The 22,642-nt window shown below is 34.3% G+C and overlaps 1 protein-coding gene across 5 annotated transcripts in view; it reads right to left on the bottom strand.

Moving 5' to 3' along the window:
- Positions 1-74: 74 nt before the first annotated feature.
- TRAPPC13 (trafficking protein particle complex subunit 13) overlaps positions 75-22,642 on the bottom strand; it is a 91,558-nt gene continuing 68,990 nt past the window's right edge. The window contains exons 2-13 of one of the 5 annotated variants that reach the window (XM_079330505.1): positions 16,796-16,864; positions 15,869-15,968; positions 15,257-15,341; positions 13,959-14,086; positions 13,760-13,832; positions 10,509-10,553; positions 8,106-8,123; positions 5,890-6,023; positions 4,554-4,752; positions 1,836-1,936; positions 1,081-1,228; positions 75-985 (exon numbers count right to left, since the gene is read on the bottom strand). In XM_079330505.1, the coding sequence (XP_079186631.1) occupies positions 881-985; positions 1,081-1,228; positions 1,836-1,936; positions 4,554-4,752; positions 5,890-6,023; positions 8,106-8,123; positions 10,509-10,553; positions 13,760-13,832; positions 13,959-14,086; positions 15,257-15,341; positions 15,869-15,968; positions 16,796-16,864 (1,205 nt within the window). In that variant the 3' untranslated portion in view covers positions 75-880. Of the gene's footprint in view, positions 986-1,080; positions 1,232-1,835; positions 1,937-4,553; positions 4,753-5,889; positions 6,024-8,105; positions 8,124-10,508; positions 10,554-13,759; positions 13,833-13,958; positions 14,087-15,256; positions 15,342-15,868; positions 15,969-16,795; positions 16,865-22,642 lie in introns of all 5 variants that reach the window. The other 4 variants (XM_079330504.1, XM_079330507.1, XM_079330506.1 and 1 more) reach the window with 4 other exon arrangements.

The following is a 22,642-nucleotide window of genomic DNA, read 5'->3' on the forward strand; positions in this document are numbered from 1 at the left end:
AACCTGTTGTTGTATATGCTTTAGAGAACTTGATGTAAGTCAGCAATGCAGGGTGTTGTTGTTTTTTTTTTCCATTATTTTCTTAAAAATCTATTTAAATGCCTCTTGGATGGAAAGAATAATTGCCACCACTGTGTATTTTAACAATAAAAAACTACCTGAGTTCTCCTGTTTTAGTTTTCGGTTCCTTACTAATTGGAAAATAACATGCCTGTTAACAGCATGTCTTGTATTGCAGGGATGCACAAATGTGGTCATGATTGCAGGTAATTGGGACAGATTTGCTGTATTGCTTCCTCTTCAAAGAGCAAGCCATAATCAACAGTCTTTGGCTAATACTCCACTTCCTAGCTCCTAGTGTCTCAACAGTAGTGCCAGCTGCACTCTTTCATCTCACAGCTTTATCAGCTTTATTTCCTATGGCTATACCTGTACCATGCAAATATACTGCCATGACATGCCCTTTTTTTTTGTTTTTAATTTGGATTCCAGGAACTTGTCTGTAGAAGGTCAATTCCTTTGAACCGAAGCAGTTTTGTCAGAGCCAGGATTTTAAAAGGGTTTAAATACTTTGAAAAATTAAAATAAGCATAAAATGCTAGTATTATCAATCTCATCCCCCTGTCCTGAGCTGATGTAAATGCAATAATTTACTAGAACTATACTTTTTTCAAAGGTTTTATTTTTAGTAGATAAGATGCATATGCATGTTTTAAAAGACTTGAAAACATTCAAGAAATGCTCAGAGAAATTAAATAATCATTATCACATTTAGAACAATATAGGGATTTGATTCTGTACTCATTTTAAAACAATTGACTGCAAAAAACATGAAGAAGTTGGTCAAAAAAAGCCCAGTAAATCTACAGAATTTTTTTCTTCAGCTTTGCTTGATTTCTGAAGAAACTACACAAACTTGTGCAATATCATCATATTCATATGTTCTCTTCAAAAAAGTGTCTGTAAGTCTTAGGCCAGAGACGCTCTAAAAGGGGAAAATATTTTTAAGAGTTGTTATTATAAACAACTGTCAATATTATAAAACATCTATTTTACAACAAAATTGTGCTAATAACTTACCTGTAATCCCTGCACTGAAGACAACAATGTAAGTGCAAGATGGAGGGATGAACTTGGGTGCAGTTTTCCAAGTTGCCTTCCTGAAACTCCACACCAGTGGATGGAATTAGTATTGCACATTTCTAAAACCAGATCCATAGTCCTTTCACTGCTAGAGGAAATTGAAAAACAAGAATAAACCTGTGGGCTTTTTTAAGCATTCAAGACTGTAAAAGCTTGATTATGATTCAGTTTACTATGATATGCAGTAATTCAGCTGCAGACAGCTCGGTTTGACACAAGCATCCTGTCATAAGTTTAGCAATACTGGATAACATAATAGTGTTTGCATTTTGGATGGACTACAAGCTTTACATAAGAAGTATCTGCAGGCCAGATACATGCATTAGTCCCTGGGCTCAACTGTATTTAGAATTACTTCATTTAAATGTCACTCTTGCACCCTTAAGATGGGTTGTGATTTAAGTATGAGGTGCAATCATAAATAATATTGCAGACAGATTAATGGAATTACTCTAAAGATTTCTGGCTATCTCCTAGTTCAGTACAGTATTAACAGATAATGATAGAAGTTTTCTAGTTGTAATTGTTTCTTTCGGGGCTTTTTCTAATCTCTGTGTTTTAAGTAGTTTTGTGTTACCACATATCATAGTAAAAACTAGGTTTAAGTAGTTTCAGAAGGAAGCACTGAAACATAAAACCAGCCACAACTCACCCACTCAGGAAAAAGTACAAGAATTGTATGACATTGTTACCTGCAATTTGTTATTTTACATGTAATGTCAAAAGGTTCTTCCAAATTTACAGTATCTGGTATTGTCTCCAATGAAAGCCTTACATCACCGTAACCAGGAGCCTGGAAAGGAACAAGAATTTATATTCTCAGATGTTGGATATGGAAATTGAAGTTTTTACTAAAGTTTTCATTTCCTGGAAGAAGCTTGGAATAAGAGAAATCTGAAGAAAGAAGATTGGCTGTGCTTTTGATTAGTATGGAGATCAGAGGAACTCTGCATCTCCAACTGATGAACACCTTCATAGGTTTAAAAATTAATCAGATAAGGATAATCTTTATTATTACATTTTTCAGAGGAGTTTAAATCCTTAAAGTTTGAACAGCCATATACAGTTCCTGAGAAGACCAGCTTTAACCTAAGACCTCTGTTAGGCAGGTAACAGATCTGTGTGGACAACACCAGTAAAACTTCACTGCATAAAGCCACCACTATTCCACATCCTAAGAACATGAGAATCTGCCAAAATAATTAATTTGCATCAGTTAGAAAATGACCCAGTACGAATACTTGCCAATTCTCCATGAGCCAAACACATTTCATATGGTCTACTAATAAAACCTATAGTAAGTATCTTAGTTACTGCAAACTAGTGCTGATTCAAAAGAGCAACCTGCAGATAAAAAAGCAAGTTTAGATTGAAAATCTCCACAAATGATAGATCATGAGAGAAAAATAGGGGAAAAATGTGTCCTGCCTGCAAGGCTTAGTTATTGCACGTGTACCAATTCTGCTGATAAAAGGATGTTGTAGTGAAAGTTACATTTACAGCGTGATTGAAAGGTACTTCCAGAGATGTCCAGAAATTCAGTGACTGACAGGCTTGGAACAGGTTTTAGTCATATAAAGTTGTTACATTTTAGGAAGCATATTGAATTGAACATTAGAGTAAGCAAAGGGATGTCAACCCAATGGGGACTTAAATTAGTCAAACAACATGCGTTTGGAATCTTGCATGAAAGATAAGTAATTATTCAGCACTGGAAAAATGCAAGTATATTCAGCTGTATTAGCTGACATGAAGGAATTAACTGGAAAAATTACATGCGGTTCCCTGAACAAGTAGTTTGGTTTTATCCATAACTGAGATAATTACTCAGATTACAGATTCAAAAAGACAATTTCCTGCCTGCACTACTCAAGAATAATGTTCTTTAATTTCAGACTGGTTCTAGTGTGATCCTCTACTGAATGCCTGTGAACACCCTTTGGCATACTGTGGACATGCACCTGCCTGGTTTATTGTCTCCCAAACAGACTGTAGTTGTGAATTCCAAGACCAAGCCACATTAAAAAACAAAAACGCCCCACCCCCAAAACCCCAATCAAATATACAAATTATGGTATGTGGATACTTGTTTCAAAGATGCATTTCTGATCTGACTCGTAATAATGACTGAGGGACATAGTAGAGGTAAAATTCTGGGCCTGGGTGGAAAGCAATGGTTATAGTGCTAGATTAGGAGGAAAATGATTAAGGGTGAGGTATAGAAATTAAATAATCTGGTAGCACTTAAAGAATGAGAGGAAGAAAAGAAGGAGTTACACTGCAAGTCAGAAGGGAAAAAACCCAACTACCTGCTGCTTTTCTAAAGACAGATGTTACTCAAAATAATGTTTTTCTGTTAATCACAAGGCACAAAATGATGCACGACCAAAACTAATCCTGGAGTGTTGAAGTGTGTGCTTCACATGCAGTTCTCAAAGGTTCAAAAAGAAGAAATACAGAGTGAGACAATACTGATTTAGGGAGGGAAAAGAAATATGTCTAAAGAGAAAAGACAGGAAAGATCAGTTGTTAAAAATAAGCAACAAGGTTTCAAAGCAACAGGAATAACTAAGTTTAAGTTTAGAAAAAGGGCAGTTTCTAACTTCATGTTGTTATGCACATACTCAACACCTCAATTAAAGATCAAGACACATTTCAATGACTTAGTGACTTTCCTATGAATTCTCAGGATCTAAGTTTGCTTGCCCAGCTCCAAGTCAGTGTAACTTCCCTACAGAACTGCTCAATGTACTAGGAGTTGGGGACTGGGGAAAAGACAGAGGCAGAGACCCAATTAGAAGCACTGTAAACTTAGGCTGAGATCCAACTGTCAAAGCTTTGTTTAACTACCCTTCCATCTCTGTCTCACCGTCCTCAAATGAGAAAATGCAAGCCAGGTTTAGGCATTAAATGGCTGTGAAGCTGACTTAAACAAGATTGTAATTACAACTTAAAATTCAAGAACAACTTATAAATCAACTATAATAGGATAGACTCAATCAAAACTGTGGACATGAAAGACAAATAATGCATAAGAAAATGTTACTCCAAGCTAAAATGTCTATATGAACTTGGGAGAAACTTCCATGTCAAGAATTGGCACATTTAAAGAGGTTCTTTTGTCAGTTTGTTACCAAATGGTACCCAAGCAGTTAACTTTACTCTAACAAATATATTTTGCAACACTGGTTATGGATTCTGACTATTAATAAAGTGCTCACTGCACTAAATTACCCAGACTTCACTGAAGAATACATTAAATAACTCTTTAATACTCACAGAAAGGTGTGAATAAAAAATGAGACTGAGAAACTAAGCAGCTTGCACTTTTCCAAGTCATTATTAAAATTATTCATTGCATTTCCTTAAAAATGAATGCCAAGCTAAATTAATTATTAAGTTAAACTTACCATTCTTTGGAGCTGGCTAGTTTGCAGCCTTCCTCGTTCACCCAGATTAGTTTTCCATACAATGTCTAGTTTACCAATAACTGTTACACCTTTTATTACTCCAGCTTTCTCTGCAAATTCTTGTTTTGGTTTTAGACAGTATAAATATTGACGTGTGTCCATAGGTTGTAAGTAAGTCCTTGCACCAAAAGTAGACTCACTGAAACGAAAAAACCACTAGATCTTAATTGAAGCAACTATTCTGGAGAAGATTAAAAACCCAGCCTTTTCCCTCCCCTCCCCCATCAGTCTTATTATATGTGTACACACAGTTTGATAATGTGTAATGGTAAAACATATAAATTATTTTTTGTTTTCACAACAGAAAACAGCTCTAGAATTTATGCAGCACCAAGGACCATGGAGAAATAAAAGAACTTGTTCTTCTCAGCCAGAGAGAAGTAAGATAGAAATCCACTCTGCTACATTATAATTAATTATCTGGCATCTTAGCATTTAAACAGAAACGCTGGTAATTTTTCTTCTGCAATTTATTTCCCTCACAGTAAATCTCAATGTCATGAAACTAAGATTCCTGTTCAGGAGAAAAACCATTACAGTGGATGCAAACACTTGCTAAGAACAAAGCTTCATTATCCTGCAGGTGAATCCTTCAGCAGGCAAGAAGACAATTTTCACTTCAGTCCCTGCTGCTGAAGCACCCAACCATCACCTCCAAAAACCCAAGCAACTGCAAAGCACAAGCAGCCTAAGCTAACTTCACAAGCTCTTGTATCCACTGTAGTCAGTTTTTCTGGTGTTAGGTGTTCAGCTAAATAAAACTAAATTTGTTTCAGCATGACAACGTTTTATATTCTAAGACTCCATGAGGGTGTACTGATCCACCTTGACTGGTGCCTTGCTGTATCATGATGAGAACAAGAGACAACAGTAGGCAGTTTACTGATAGGAAGCAAGGATTAGTCAGATGAGTCCTGTAAGGCTAAGTATGTACACAGAGATCAGGTCAAAACCATATCTGGGTTAAATTTTATATAGGAGATACTGAAATAATAGTATGTTTTTATGTTATCATGTCATCATTGTTACAAATTATTTGAGGATTAGGCTGGATATTTCTCTATTAGGTGTAATTACAGATTTTTAAGGATAGCTTCTATAACCAGAAAACTTTTAAACAAATTTTCCAGTTGAATATATAATAGGAATTTGATCTTTTTACTCAAGCAAAGACATACAATCCTCCCATTATAGACAAATGACTAATTAATACTTGTATCTCATGAAATATTAATACGAAGAATTTCAAAGTCAAATATCCTGAAAGTGAACATACCTTTCCCCTGCTGTGTCAACTGTGTTCAGCTCTGCAACATTGTACATCATTGACGGCTCTAAAGAAACCTTCTCCATAAACATTGGAGAGGTAGTGATATTCTGAATTTGAGCTTCCAGAAACACTTCATCTGTCTGAAAAAAATAAAAATTTCAAGTTCATGAAAATATGATTAGTGTTATTAAAAACGTACGCAGTCCTATTGTTAAAAAGTCACACATGTTTAGTTCATGCCTGCAAATCAAATTAATTAATGCAAGAAAAAACCTTAATCCCAGTAACAATAGAAGCAAAAGTGTTAGTCAACAGATATCTTGCCAAACAATGGATGTGGGATAATAGCTATGTTCTAGCTATTGCTTATTTGTATTGCATTAAATGACCACTTCCCAAGACTCTCATCTACTTAACAGCAACTCAAGCTTTTATCCAAATTATTTTAAAAATTGAATAAATGGTAAGAAATTGCAGTGCACAAGAACATGCCATGCCAGATCACTAGTGCATCAAGCTGAATAAATAATTAAAGTAAATGTGTGTGGTTTTCTCATACTGGAGTAAAATAGTTTGGGTAGATGCTCTGAGCTTTTATTATTAAATACTAGCATTATAGCTAAAATGCAAAATCCAGCCCCTTCCCTCACTCAGTTCCATCATGCCAAAAGTTATCAATGTTGTATGCATCCAAAAATTTAACTGGTGCTTCAAAACATCTGAAGCTAATGCCTCGAGATTGTATCAAAGGACCAATTCTCGTACATAAATGGAACTAGAGACTATGAAAAACCATGGAACTACAGAAATTTTTGCCTCATTTCTTTTGTGAAATTGCAGACCAGTGAAATCACTTTGCATGTCAAAAAATCTCAGGATAGAATAATTATGGAAGACTCCATTTATTAGAGATATGAGCCCCCCGAAAAGTGAAAACCACAATTAAAGAAGTGCCACTTAAAAAGAGGAGGTTACCAAATTTGCATTTGCAAGAGTCACTGATTCAGGCCATTGGATTAAGTGATTCCTGTAAGTCCCTTCCAACTGAAATAGTCTGTTCTACAGATTGAAGCAGTTTGAGTATTTTTTTATGGTAAATTTTAAGAAAGGTGGAACAAAACTTACAGTTTCTTTTTGATCAGTGTTAAAAAAATGATTCTTTATGCAAATGGAGTCCTGCTTGTAAATTACAAAATAAAAGTGGGACAAAATAGCAAAAATATGTTTAGTCTCAAAAAATTGTATTAGAAAATGAAATATAGAACGATTATGTAACTTTTTGTGTTGCCTTATAAAAACATTAAATACAAAGCAGCATCTATATAGTAATGAAAACTGTGTAACCTCAGTGGGTTACAGAGACACTTCATGTTTGCAGGAACTGGAAACAACCCCAACTAAAACATGGTTCTCATAATCATTTTTACTACCACCTGACTGTCACTTAAGTTAATACAATTTATATCCCATAAATCCATTGCTCAAAGTGTCCATTTACCCAAATTTTAGTAGTTTTCAAAACAGCAACCATAGGCAGAAGTTTAAAAAAGCTAATTTGAGAGAGAATAGAAAAAACAAGCAGCATAATGAAAAAGCAAGTTAGTTTTGTATTATTCCTAATTTGGTTTAGTATTACATGTTTAAAAAAAACCACTTTTCAAAATATGCAGTTTATTTTAATATGAAACACGTCTTGAAGTGAAATCAGACTGCAGAAGTAACACAGAAATTCAATCGTTACATGCAGTTAAAATTGTGAAGTGCAGTTCCAGCTAGCCAAAGGAAGGAAGAACATCCAACTGCTGCTCTCTCCTCAAACCCACTGTCTCCACCAACCAGATGTGAAAAGTTCTGTCACAGTTTACACAAGCAGTGCTGTAGTGAAACCTACATTTCCATGGGTCAAAAGCAGAAAAAATTTAGAAGGAAAAAATTCTCTATTCAAATAATAGATGTAATAAAATTTTGGTGAGGTATTTTATAGGAGGACCCCCACAAGAATCTGCAGCTATCAACTTTTAGTTTCAACAATGGGTATTAAAGAAAGAGCTAACCATGTAAATGATTAGCTGCACATAAAAAGACAAGAGAACATCAGTTTATGATATGCAGAACAAACATTGCTTTTCCATTATGTTTGTAAAGAATGTAAATAACAAGCACAGAGACAGTTAAGCAATTAAAAAAGCATACATATTTATAAAAAAATAAATAAAAATTACCACAGAACTGAGGTCACTCTAATGGGAAAATAAAAAAAGAACACATTAGAGAAATTAGGGTTAAATGTTAAAGAAAAAGGAGGCTAACTTCCAAACAAAATGCATTTCTGCATTTTTTTGCACCATTTAAACAAGATAGCATTAGTAAGACAGAAACATAAATAAAAATGGATGCAAACAAAGATGACAACTACATTTCTAATAACTTACAGCTAGTATGGTTACATGGTTTACTAGCTTTGCTTCAGAATCAATCCAAAGTAGAGCTTAAGGCACACAAGTCACAGACAAGATGTGGTAGAATAAACTGACTCAAAAAAAAGAGAGTTAGTTTTTGAGTAAGTTTAAAGTTTGTCCTGAACTTCAATCCATGCAATGAGTTGTATATGAAATGGAAAAACAGTCCTTGTCATCTTAGTGATAATTTGAAGTATCCTCATATATAATGTCTCAAAAAATAATGTGGTAATGTGTCCTAGCAAAGCGGCCATGTTTGAAGTTATAACAAAATTTGGTATAACATCAAGAAAAACTCTTTTTTGAATATTCATTAATCCAAAGACCCAACTTTAACTGCAAAATTTGTTGTCTACCTCCCTGTGCATGCTTGCAGAAACAGAACCTTTTACAGAGCCTTTTTTCAAGGCACATTAAAGTCAGTGAGAGAGTAATTCAATCCCAGGATTGCAGCAGGTTAAGGCAACAGGGCATGTGCTCTATGCATAAATTTCAGTGATCAACTCCATTTGGGTGCTACTGCAATATAAGCAATAAGCAACAAGATTAGGGTTCAGCATCATTCCTTGTTTTACAAGAAATTAAATTATGGATTATCATTAGAATATTAATAGAAAATAATTTTAGTAACAGGCATTATGAACAGACAGCATCACATTTGTAATCTTAATGACAACAGTTTAACTGGTTAGTCAACCTTCAGAGATCATTAAATAACTAACAACTGACACATACCATTTTTTCTCCCCTGCTCTCTAGGACAATAGTCAGGATGAATTTCTTGGTGCTTTCACAGCAACGTAGTATCACAAACAACAGCTAACCAAAGACTTACTTCTAGGTTTTTAGAAGTTAATGGTCACAAGACATAGCAACACTTTTTGTACTTTCAGAAATAAGATAGGAGTGCTACTATACCAGTTTGCTAGGCAAATGGAAATTGCTCACTTAATATCACACAAAATCTTTTTTTTAAAAAAAATTCATTAAATTGAATGGGTAAAATGGCAATGAGAGTCGCATAAATTCATTTACAGGAAGAACAAAAGGCATCAAAGACCCTTTTTAAAACTCGAGAGAAAAAAAAAAGGGACAAAAAACCCCTGCAAAACCCAAATCTATATGTACCAGCTCAAAATCCAAAGGTTTTCATAGATTTTTAACATGAAGAGTTGGTGGCTCATTGAGGTTAAGTAAGACCCCTATCAAGACCAGTCAGTATAACAACTATGAAAACAACAAAAAAAAAAGAATGTTCATATCCATGTAAAAAGTTTACCCAGAATTATATTAGAAAGGTGCTTCATCACAAACTTTACACATGAAGTACCAAAGAGACAGTCAGATTTAAGATACCTGTCCCTCTTTTCCTTACAAATATTTTACAGCTGAAACAATAATATAATCCACACAATAAATAAGAGATTTATTTTGCTCCCAGAGAAATTACCTAATTACTCAGAATTATTTTTGTTCTTAAATCACAGCAGAAGACATTTCCAGACATTCCCACTTACACATAATAGCAGCTCCATAAAGGGCTCAGCTAGTGCTATGTGTTTATGCTCCAATCCTGCTCAGGTACCTCACACCTGGTCAATGTACAATGTGAAGCCTGTGGTCTACAGATATGTACCAAATTCTTCCCATAAATAGACAAAGGCAGACATATAAGTCCAAATAAATACACAAGGCATGTATAAAGTCATTTAGTTTAGAAGCACTGTGTTGTAACTGCCACAAACCTAAAACTTAAACTACTGAACTGAGGGCTCCTAGTTACATAGGAAAAATTTAAATTTAAGTAATTTAAATTTTCTCCACTCTGATAAATTGTTATCTTCCTTACAGTAAGTACTCCATCAGCCTAAATGTACAAGCAATTACTGAAAGTATTTGAGTTAATAAGAAACTATGCAAATACATGCATATAATATATGCATAGGAATATATGCAAAATTGTTAGTCAATTACATTAAGGTCCTGACATGTCTTTCGCCCCTTCATCAAAAGCCTATCTATTTTAAACTGTACAATATATATCTACCATTTTTCCATTAGAATTGATCACTTTTCTCAGAAAGGTGTACTTACAAAGCACTTTGAATTTAATCTAAGTAACAAACCCAGCACACCAAAACAAATCTGAATACATATAGCTCTCACCTCCGCATTGTAGAATTTGGTTTTCACATCTAGTGGTTTAAGAACCTGAATGAAATAGAAAAAAAGACAGATTGACAACTGGTTTTTCAGACAACTTCAGCATAGACTGTTTTGAACTGCTAAGGTTTTTTATTAAAAAGAGTTATTTTTCTCTTTTCTTTTGGTCTTACACATAGCAGGTACATGATAGAATCAACTCAAGAGTATATCCTCACCTCTTCTTACTTGTGCACGCTTGATTGCTGTCCTATTAAGTGGTCTACTCATACTGAAAACAAGTAATTCTCCACCTAAGCACTGGCCTCTTACAAAACTGCCCAAATCCAGTGCTCTAAGTAGATCTATGTGTTGAAAATAACACGATATCCATCCTGAATCCTGCAGTGGTCTGCATTTGATTTCAACTGTGAGCAAGACTATCTAACATTTACAAGTCCTTCAGAATTTTGGAACAAAAATTACTGAGGGCTTCTCTAAACATAAATAAAACAGAACATGTGTTTAGCTTTGTTAGCCTTCACTTCCTTCTTAAAAATGCAACTGTTTCAAGAAATTAAAGAAAATTGTAATACATAAAATAAATAATTAATCATATTAATCTCATGAGATTCAATCAGCAAAAGAAGGCAACTCGATGCCATACAATCATGAAGTGTTAATTCTTAATGCTTGAATTTTGTGCATAAAGCGACTGCAGTTAACATATTCAAATATGAAGTGTTTATAAAGTCATGTAACTGAAAGAAATAATCTTCTATCATACTTGTAAGGAAACAAATTTAAATTCTGTTTCTGAAGACACTTATTTCCTATTACACATAAAAACTTCTGGTTGCATATAAGTGGACTGCATCCTGAGAGACTGTCTCTCTAATGTTCCAAGTTGTCAACAATTTTTTTAGCACTGAAGAATTCAAGATCAGAAAGTTGTCTTTACAGAGATTTCTGCATTTTAAAAGGCATAAAGTTCAAATCTTTCAAGTATTCATAACTGTCTCTCTCTAGTAAAAAAAAAAAAAAAAAAAAAAAAATTAATTTAGGTCTTTGTTGGTTGAGAGAGGATTTTTTCTGTCAAATACTTTTATTCAGTGAGCTTCTTATAAATTTTCCAACATGCTAAAATTTTTTCTCTCTCTTCTGATAAACAGTCATTCATTGCAGTAAATTTCAACTGGCACTCCAGTAAAATACAAAAAATTATTGTGATGTTCAGAAAATACCCAATCCTAGAAAGAATCATTCCTTTCCCATGAAAATATAATGCTGTTAATTACTTAAAGAAAGTAGAAAAGCACTATCAATCAGTATAAAAGTACATGCAACTGTTTAAAAAAGAAGCTGATTCAAACCAACTAACACCAGTTCAACTTAAAAGATGCTAGAAAATGTAACTGAAAAATCTGACAATCTGTAAGAGTGTATTCTTTTATTATAAAATTGCTAGTGACATCTCAATCACTAGCAACCATGAATTCTCTCTGTAAAGATATAGTTCAGTTTTCTGTAACACTCTTTCTGTTTATTCTCAGGTTTCCTACTGGTGTCCCCACCCAAATTTAAAAACTAACAGACAAAATGATCAGTGCAATGCTTTTCTCATAACGAATCAGACAGTATTTCTAGAAGGTGTGAAAGTGTGTATATACTTATGCTTCCTTCTTTGAATGCAGGGATTCACATTTGACAGATAGCAGACTTCAACTCTTTTGACAATTCAGTTGCTTATGCTGGGTTCAGTTAAAAACTATGGCAATTACATCATGCATGCAGAACCCCAAAAACGTGTACAAATAAGTCTCCATACAAAATCTAAAGGAGACAAATCAACATCTTGTACAAAGCTTTGACAAGAACAATATTAGGTAACAGAGAAGAGATCTTAAGCTTGCACATGCATATGTAATCACAGAAAGCCTAAAGGGGATAGAGAAACAGAACACTAAACAGAGGGAAAGAGTGGAGGAATTGAAAGGGAAGCAGCTTCATAAGGAGAGCAAGACAAAGCACACAAAGATGAAAGTTAACTTCCCTAATTATGAAGAAACTCTACAGATCCTAGTTTCAGAGGGAGGGTAACACAAAAATTTATATGAACTGTTTTCCCTAGGAAACACCTTTGACTAACCAATACCTGGCATTTCTAGGCCCATGAGTACTAACAGCACTCGAGTGCCCCTTCTAATGCATGGCAACCTAACCTTCTAAAGACTGAAGATCGTTTTCTTCTGAAGTATCTAGATAGAATACTAGAAAACAGTAAAATGCCACCACCCCATAGTATCATAGAATATCCTGAGTAGGAAGATAACCACAAGGACCATCAAATCCAACCTCCAGGAATATGTGCCTGAGAGCATTGTTCAAATGTTTCATGAAAACTTTGTCAGTGCTTTGTGCTGTGACCACTTCCCTGGGGAGCCTGTTCTGGTGTCCAACCAATCTCTGGGTGAAGAGCCTTCTCCTAGTATTCAAACTTAACCTCCTCCCAAACAGCTTTAGGATGGAACTATATAATGCTGCTGTATTAACAGATGCTCTGTCAGAGTATCTAAAAATGTATTCAATAATGCATGTCATATAATCCTCCAAGCCATGAAGATTAATCCACCAATATCTATGCCTCAATATATTTCTCCAAAAAGTTAAACATCCATGAAATACACAGTAAACAGTCTCTTTCTTGCCAGAACTAGTCTTCAGATTAGTTTCTTACTTTCCTCAGTCATTCTTATCTCAAATCTTGCAATTTGTGCAATGGAAGAAAAGGTTTCAATTCCGTCAATTACTTCTGTCAGTATTAGATACAATACACTAGACTTCTTTACGTCAATTTGTTAAGACCAAAACTATTTAATTCCAGTTTAGTAAGGTTACACACATCAAAAGAAAAATCAAAATTTTACCATATAAGCTCAATGGCTGGATGTATCAAAGCCAGAATGATCAACACTTGTTCTGCTTAAAAACAGTTGCAGAGTTATCTACTATAAAAAGGGATTTTTTAAGAGTAGATTTTTTTCTCAATAAATTAGTAAAAATTATTAGATGTAGGATTTATTGTTTCTGAGATGTGTGGTAATTAGAAAAGACCAGTTTGTGTGAAGTTTGAAGCAGTGGCTTTTAATGGTTCACTTTTAAAATCGAACAGACATTTGGTACATGCAAGTGCTTATGAAGTATCAAATGCTTTAAAATGCCTTTTCCAGACTCACACACTTATTAAAAGTGGAGTAAAATACTACATGAAATACCTGAAATTTGAAGAACTTTCTGAAGTACATCTTCTCTCCAGTCTGTGTAGTATAACTTACTGCACAAACTAGGCTGAAAAAAACAAATATAAAAACGTTGTGTTACTTTAAATCTTGTGCTACATCAAAAGCAGGATAGCATGCATGTACTGCAGTTTCATTTAAACTTATTAAATAACAGAAAAAGTTAAAATTTTACATATGTGTTCCTATCTCCTTTACTTCATGATGGATCACATCATCAATGCAACAGTCAGGTTTAAGTTCTGCCACTGCAGCACTAGAAGCTGAAAGGTTCAAACGCTGAGAACTTGTCTGAAGATCAGCCTGAGGACAGAAAAATAAGGCATCAGTTAGAATTTCAGCTATTTAGCACAACCTAAAGAAAAGTAACTTATGTTATAAACTACTAAATTTCACTGACTCTTTTGTACCCTACATGCTTTCACACATATTTCAAGAGGTCAGTTGGTCAGAACATAAGGGCTCACAACACCAAGGCAGTGGGTTTGATCCTTTTGTGGGCTACTGACTTACGAGTTGGACTTACTCATTCTTGTGTGTCCCTTCCAACTCAGAATATTCTGTGAAATTCTTGACTCAGACACCTTCTGTGACATATATTAAGATGATAAGACACTTACAAAGTAAAATACAAGCTCTAAAACATATAAATAGTCCAGTCCTTTACCCTGCAGCTTACAAAATCTCTATTTACTTTTTAATTGAGTTCAAAAATGACTTCTGAAATTTCCACTCCCAGTATTTTGTTTGCTCAGTAAACACAAACCCTCAATTCTCTAGAAAATAATTCATACAATACAAAGGTCAGTGTATGCTTCAAAATGAATTGGAAGACCTCATTGAAAGTGAAGGTAAATGAATGTAACTCCATTTTTTTAGCAATGGAAATTTTGCTACACCAATTCTTCAGAGAAGTTTTAAATAGAAGGGTGCATGTCCAAAGAAAGTCAATGCAGGTGGGGCTGTTCAGCCAGTTGGAACAAGAGGAAATGGCCTCAAGTTGCACCAGGGGCAGTTCAGATTGGATAGCAGGAACAATTTCTTCACCAAAAGGGTTTTCAAACATTGAATAGGTTGCCTAGGGAAGTAGTTCAGCCACCATCCCTGCAGATGACTGTGTAGATGTGGAACTTAGGGCCACAGTTTAGCAGTGGACTTGGCAGTGTTGGGTTAACAGTTGCACTTGGTGACGTCAGAGGTCTTTTCCAACCTAAGCTATGATTCTGTAATAAATCATTTTTTATATACAATGCTAGCTTTTCATTTTAATCTCTGAAGATTTCTATAATAGTTTATACTTTTATGTCTTACTGTTTCCAACTTCCAGGTGCATTTTCTGGATTGGAAAAAGTGACATATATATTTCCTAAAGTCTATGTATTAACATTAAACATACAATATATTATCAGAAAATATGATAATTGTATTTTATTTTTTTATAGATTGTTTATAAGTGGATTTCTCTTCACATACCTTCACCAGTATGTCCTTGACAACTTGATTGCTATCATTGTGCACACTAATATAACTGGAAAATGTCTCTCCCAGAAATATATTTCTGTATTTCAGGGGAAAAAAAAAATTAGTAACAGTTATTAAAAACCAGAATATTTAATTGAAACAGTTTTACCACACATGCACACTTGCCAGATCAAACCCTAGAAGAAAACTGACATTTGCACACCTATACTTCAGAAGTCATCCTTCTAAGGCAAAGTTTTAAAAGAGAACAAATCAGAATTTTTTCTAGCTAAAAGTCTGACACAAATAAGATGGCTTTCAGCACCCACAAAAACCACAGTAGTAAAATCTGTTAGTATAACGTGGTTTATAGTAGTGCACTACCTTAGAAATTCACCCACAGCTGCAAATCTCTCTCAACTTTCAATCCTTATTACATTCAGTCAGGCTACAGACAAGAAACATCAGGCAGCATACACATACATATTTGTAAATTAAGCCACATATTATTTTTAAAATGACTGAATATCTTGTTGCAGAACAATGGTATTCAAAGAGAAGCATGAATCTAAACCAAATGAAGCCTAAACCTTACATCTTACAGTTATAATAATTTATTCTTACCCAAAATTTTGAGGTAAAGTCAGCATTTCTCCTAACATCAAAGTTTCAGCACCCTTTACAGTAGAAGGATCATCTTTCATTAGCTGGTTAAAAAGATTACCTGTAAAAATATGATGTTGCTATTAATCAAATATTTGCTATGTTCAAAGGTTTGTCTACATTTAAGTTAGACACTTAATCACTTACTTGGATATATTTTTATATATATTTTAGATATATTTTTTACAATAAACTTGTTTGGGAATGAAATATATATTTGTAGGCTGGCCTGTAAGTTATAACAACTTGAAGACATTTGAGTCCAATAATTTACTCAGCATATACATACTCAAGAGCACAATGCAAAATGCATTGCTCATATTAACACTGAATTTTGGGAGAAATTCTTTCCATCTAAACCACATTACATAACAGCACTAATCAACCTCACTTACATTCTTGCCCTGCTTGCTTTATATTTCCACATAACCCACCCTCCTGAATCTTTCCTTTGACCATCTTATACTTGACTTCCAGACTTCAAGTATTTCTGGGAGACAACCCAGGGATATCCAATTTTCCCACAGAACATTCACGTCTTAGTTCTAACTACCAGGACCCCTCCCCAAATAATAATAAAAAAAATGGTAGCGCCAATCTTTCTCCACTTACAGATTTCCCTCGTAGAGCTGCCTCACTGTGTATTCAATTGCTCAAAGTTTGAGGTCATGTGCACAAATATCATGGCCAATCTTTCAAAGGTATAGGTCAAGAGCTATAGAGTGCACCTTGGTACTTTCCTTTAGCTATTAGCAAATCTAAAATGCATTGCTGTTTTAGATTAGAGTCTATGGGAGGTCATGACTCCTCTAACATCTAAGTGTTGGATGGTCACACTGTTAAACTTGGTAAAACATACATAATAATCAGTCAGTGGAAAAGACTTACCTGGCAAATCTCTTTCTTCACAAGTCACTGGAATATTAGTGAATAAGGTAGGTTTGGTTAGCCTCATCACTGCAAAAACAAATTAAAAAAAAGAAAAAAAATCAATCTAACAACTATTTTTAATTTTGTTTTGCAAGAATGCCTTGTTCATCTTTCACAAAGGAAAAAAAAAAACAACAAAAAACTCCCAATAAACCACAACCACCAAATAAATCTCAGCCTGAAAAAGGATCACATGGACTTTCAAAATAAAGAAAAATCTCTCTGGTATTCTAAGATCCAAGAACACTGCTAATGCCATTGCTCCCTCTTGTATTCACGGTGAACTACCATCTGCTGCTTTCAATTTGATGTGCTGAAGGTCTTACACCTGTTATAGCATCAAGTGCTTTGTGGTCCTCAGAAGTGTATCCATTTCATTTGTGGACTTTTCTAGGTTAAGTGCCTGTCCTGTGATCCTTGTTCCCCTAGAACTGGGTGTGATGACTTGTACGGACCCTTTCAGTCAAACATCAGTCTACACGAAATTGCATTTACATCTTAACCTCTAACACTTACACAAGGTAGAGTTACAAGACTAAAAGTCTACATTACTTATACCACTGCTTTTTCGCTAAGTCACAAACTTTAAACTCAAACCAGTAAAACTAGCACAAAACCCACATGAAAATACTTAAAACAAAGGTATTTTATTTATACTGACAAAATCAAAATCATTAAGATTTTGCTATTAAAACACTTCTACTTTAAGTAAGTGGTATTTTGAAAGGCTATTTAAACTAAAAAATTACACTATTTTCAGTTATACAACAGATTTAAGGTGATACTTCTTAAAATAATTTCTCCCTCTTCAAATTAACCAAAGGCCCTAACTTGGATATAGGTTATTATGAAGGCATTCATAAGAAACAAAATTGAGCATATGTAAGCTTAGGTATTAATGTGAGTATGAAAAAACCATTAAGGTTTTTTTCTTTGAAACTCAAAAAACATAACACCACGTAAAACTAAATAATAAACCAAAAGGATTTCTCTTGATTATAACAAGTTAATACTTTTGCACTGACACAGGTATGGTGGGTTTATTTTTATTGTACTTTTGAACAGCTGTTGTGTCCAGACAGCATTCAATGTTTCCAGTCATGCAAAGCATTCAATTACTTTGATACACATTTGCGTACAGTGGGCTGTATTGGTTCACCAGAATTCATGCTACCATACAGCAGATCTATGCAAATTAGCATTGACACAAACAATTCTCACTTTTCATATGGAAAAAAAGATATTATATTATCTTCGTTATGGTGAAAAAGTTGAAAAACCAGGACCTTTGAAGACTTAAAGTCATGAGGTATATTAAACAAAAACTAAGATATACAAAGTAGAGTGAATAGTGAACCACATTCAACATTGAAAAAGAAAGATACTGAATTATGCATGCTTATGAATTAAGCATTCCTTGAAGAGAACAAAATGAAAGCCTGTATTTCAGCCTGTATACTGGTGCAAACCAAGACTGCAGTAATTCTGCAGAGCAACCAAAGGCAGTCACTCTTACAAGCCAGCTACCAGCTGAGGTGCTCACCAAGCACACAAACCCAAAGCACATAAAGCTGGCAGTGACAAAAATCTCTCTTGTTTAGTAGAATGTTTGCTTAGCTCTTTTGTCAGAATATCAAATTAATCTAGTGGGACTGTATTATTGGCATTATCTAATTTTATTCAAATTCACACGAAGCCTGTATAATTAGTGTTCGCTGACTGTTTCTAAAGAAAGGGTTAAGTCATGTTTCAGAAAATAAATAAATAAATACATCACAGAATGAAGTCAAAACAAACTATGATAGGTATATTATTATTATATTTATTAGGAGTACTAAATTAATGTTATAAAATATATAATCTTTTCTAAGATCCTAGACAAAATACATTGAATAGAATTCAAATCACATTGTATTTTACTTCATTTTATTGTGAAAAATACAGGTGCACAAAGAAATTTTGTTACTAATTATGTCAAGCTCATAAATATAATGTCAGTGAAAATTTTGGCTATATAAAAAGCTTTAAAACTAATGATAACCCTCAATTGTAGTGCAGTCTAGGCAGCATTTTGCATCAATTTTGCTAAGTGGTCATATTAAATATCCCAAATACCCTGAACATCAATGTAAGACATCTACATGTCTTAAAATTCAGTCAAAGTTTAAAAATACATGTCGATGACTCAAATGGAGCAGTTTTAATCTAAAAAAAATGTAATGCCTATAATACAGTATAATTATTCAACACAAGGATGTCACAAAAATGTAAGGCTAAGGGGAATTTATTTTGTTTTTACAGAGAGATCTCTGTTACGCTTATGTAAACTTTGGTGTACATTAATAACAATCTACAAATACTAAACATTTGTTTTCCCCTTTTTCTACATGTTACAGACCTTGACCTTCAGCTACAGCAAAGCTACCTAGAATTAGGTTATGTAAATGCATAACCTTGCAGTCATATTGATCTCAGTTTATCTTCTCTACTGATCCTCCACATTTTCAATTGAGCAGGGACAGCATGACCTTCGACCACTTCATTTTCTCAGGAGAAAAAGAGTTGTGCAGAACTCAGCCTTTTTGACCACAAAAAGCATTCAAATTCTCAAAGACAACAAACAAGAGGTCTCACGAGTTTCATTTCCTAATTTTCTCACTTTTAGCTGGAAGCTACTGTCTTCTTGTTCCCAAATATGATTAGAGATGAAAGAACAGAAACATCAAGAAAAAAAAATTATCAAAGGCATAAACCAGTAATTATTAAGTTGTTAATTATTTTTCAGTCCACACCTTCCACTCAAGCTATCATTAATATTTCTGTGAAAGTATAGCTAAGGCAGTGTATATATCCCACATAAAGTAAGTTTGTATTTCATGGGAGGGACATGCCTTCATTAAAAAGACTTGCAGACTACTTTCAGGAAAGAATCAGATTTTGAAAATCTTAATGTCAGTTACAGCTACTATAGCAATTATTACAACTCACTTAAAAACATCTTTCCTTCTCCTAATTCCAATGAAGCAGAGAGGACGTACTTTGCTTAATTGAAAGGATTAATTTTATTATCTGACATAGCTTGCCAGATTAGTCTGGAATTTTTACCTTAATTTTTTTCTTTAGACCAGCAAGGTAGAGAAAAGCTATAAAATGCAGTACTAAGCCAAACAGAAAAGTACTAATCTTAACAGGAACTAGAAGTCCTGAGGCAAAACAAAGTTAAAGAAATATATAATTGCAGTTAGAAAACTGTAGTAAAGTAATATACACAGTTTTCTTATCATTAATTATCCATTGCTCTAAGGTCTATACTAAACTCTTTAAAAACTGTACTATTTCTGACAGTAGTTTTATTACTAAACTGCATCTTAAGTCACAAACTAAATATAATTCCATACTTATGTACAAGCAAATTCATTTTATCTGTAAGGCTTAGCTTTTCCCTAAGAATATTTCTAACATATTCACAGTACAATATATCACAGAAAATCCATATCTGTCCCACAGATCTTTGAATGGTAGCATTGCAAGACGGCAATTCATTCTGTTTAATGAGTCTATTCAATTTTATCCATATATCCTCCAAATTCTGGTCTTTACAAATAGACTGTTCAATTGTCCATCTTGCTCTACAGAACGCATGCAGCTTTAGTCTTTCCAAATTATTCTGAAGTTCTTCAGATAAAGGATGAATCTTTTCTTTGAGTTTAGCGCTAGGGAGAGAGACACTCCAAGACCTTTTCAATTTTTGTTTTCCATTAGGTGGTGGCTCTCCTTGATAGTCCAAGTTAATTGGTCTGTGAACAGCCTTTCCTTGGATTAAAGTTGGACCATGTTTCATACTAGAGTGAAACTCAAGAAGATTTTTTGTGCAGTCATAATCAGGAGATCCTGCAACATATTCTGAAGGTGTAGAAAGCTGTTTCAATTCTTCCACTTCCTTACAAGAAATAACAGGTGCCTGTTTTTTTGGTTTGAGGGGAAGTCTGTGTAAGTCATTTGGAAACCAGGGTGCAAATCTTGGTAACTGGCGAATGGGAAACTCCTTCATTGCTGCTTCTGCAAATTTCTGCAGTTTTATTAGCTCTCTCTGATGTGGTCGATAGTGCAAGACCACTTCCATGCTTGAACAGTAGGAATCCAGTGTTTCTTAGGAAAAGTCTCTTGATAAGGATTCTTGTATCTAGACTGAAACATCTTATTTACAAGAATCTCCTTGCCCCATGATGCAAAGATCAGTAGAAAACAGGACCTAAAGCAGAAGTATTATAAAACAATAAGATACTACCATATTACAAACAACTTTGCTAGGATATTTTTCAAGCAAGAAATAGGTAGTAAAAATATGTGAGATATGTATCAGAAAATTCTATTTTATCTAGGCTGAACATTAGGAGTTGTATTCCATCAATACCAGTGCAACTTCAGTACACTGAACATTATCCACATGCACACTGCTTACTCTAAACAGTCCTTTTCCATGAGAATTCTTTTACTGTCACCATCTCATACTTGCCATCCATCACAATTTGGGTTGTATTGTAGTGATTCATATTAAAAGGCACACAATTACTACTGCCTATTTTCTCAAATCTAGCAGACAATTTTTTAAAAGAATTTTCCTCCTATATATCAGCATTTTAAGCCAAGGCACAAAGTAACTAGTAAGACACGTTACAGAAACCCTTCCCAAAATAGTCCTGACTGATACAGTAGATTCTAAAGTAAAAAAGTAAAAAGGAAAGTGCTCTAGGCAAATTAACACTGCCTGGTTCCATTTTGTATCAGAACCACACATCTAGTTTTAGCCTCAAAGCTTCCATGCATTACATGCAACTATGCTTTAATCCTTAAGGAACTGGTAATTTGTTAATTTATTAGACTTTCTGAATAACTAAACAACTTATTAAGTTGTCAAAGGCTTTATACTTCCATACAAAGAACATATTAAATGCAGGAGAATGACGAAGAGACAACTACAAACACTGCCATGAAACGTAAGCAGTTTGCTCTCCTACTTCCCACCCTTCTCCCCCTTTCCCCCTGCTCCACAAGAAATTTGCAAGCATTTCACATTTCCTGATGGAGAGCAGTAACGTAGGGGATATGAAATAAAAAAAAAATCTAGGATTGCTCTGTCAAGATTTTGTTTAATACAGTCACAATGAAAATAAATCCCCACACTTTCCCCACTTCTGCAAAACCTACAGCCTGGACTACATTCAATACAAAACCAAGGATGGCACTAGTTTCTTATAAAAGCAAAATGATCCACCATAAAGTTTTTTGCTTTTAATTAATTATTATCAAAGTGCATTTGGCAGCTACTGATGTTCCGTGTTCTTATGTTTTTGCCTTTATTTCATGTGTGTGTATGTATTTGAAAGGAACTTGTTGAACTTCGAATTATGGTGAACAGATTTTACTATCATATACAGACACCGTTAAAAAACTTTGTCCAGGAGAGTTTTAAAACAAGAAGATGGTCTCTGAAATTACTCATACCTGCACTACTTTATCCATCTCCCTCTCTGATCTAGAATGCTTGCAGAGGTCAGATTCTAACCAGGCCTTTATTACACGTAAATAACTAGCAGAATTTATGAATCAGAAATTATAGAATTCTTCACAGGGCTCTCTTGATTTTGGAGAGAAATTTACTTTAATTCTGGAGGCATGCAAGAGACCTACACAATTGTATTTTCACTCTTCGTGATCCCTGAATCAAGGAGGTAAGCCTCGCAGTTGTACATTAGATATGAGGTGAAAACGGCAAAAGCTATCTAAAGGGGAATCACGGAATCA

The sequence above is a fragment of the Erithacus rubecula genome (assembly GCF_903797595.1).
Source record: "Erithacus rubecula genome assembly, chromosome: Z".
In the NCBI taxonomy this organism is placed as follows: domain Eukaryota; kingdom Metazoa; phylum Chordata; class Aves; order Passeriformes; family Muscicapidae; genus Erithacus; species Erithacus rubecula.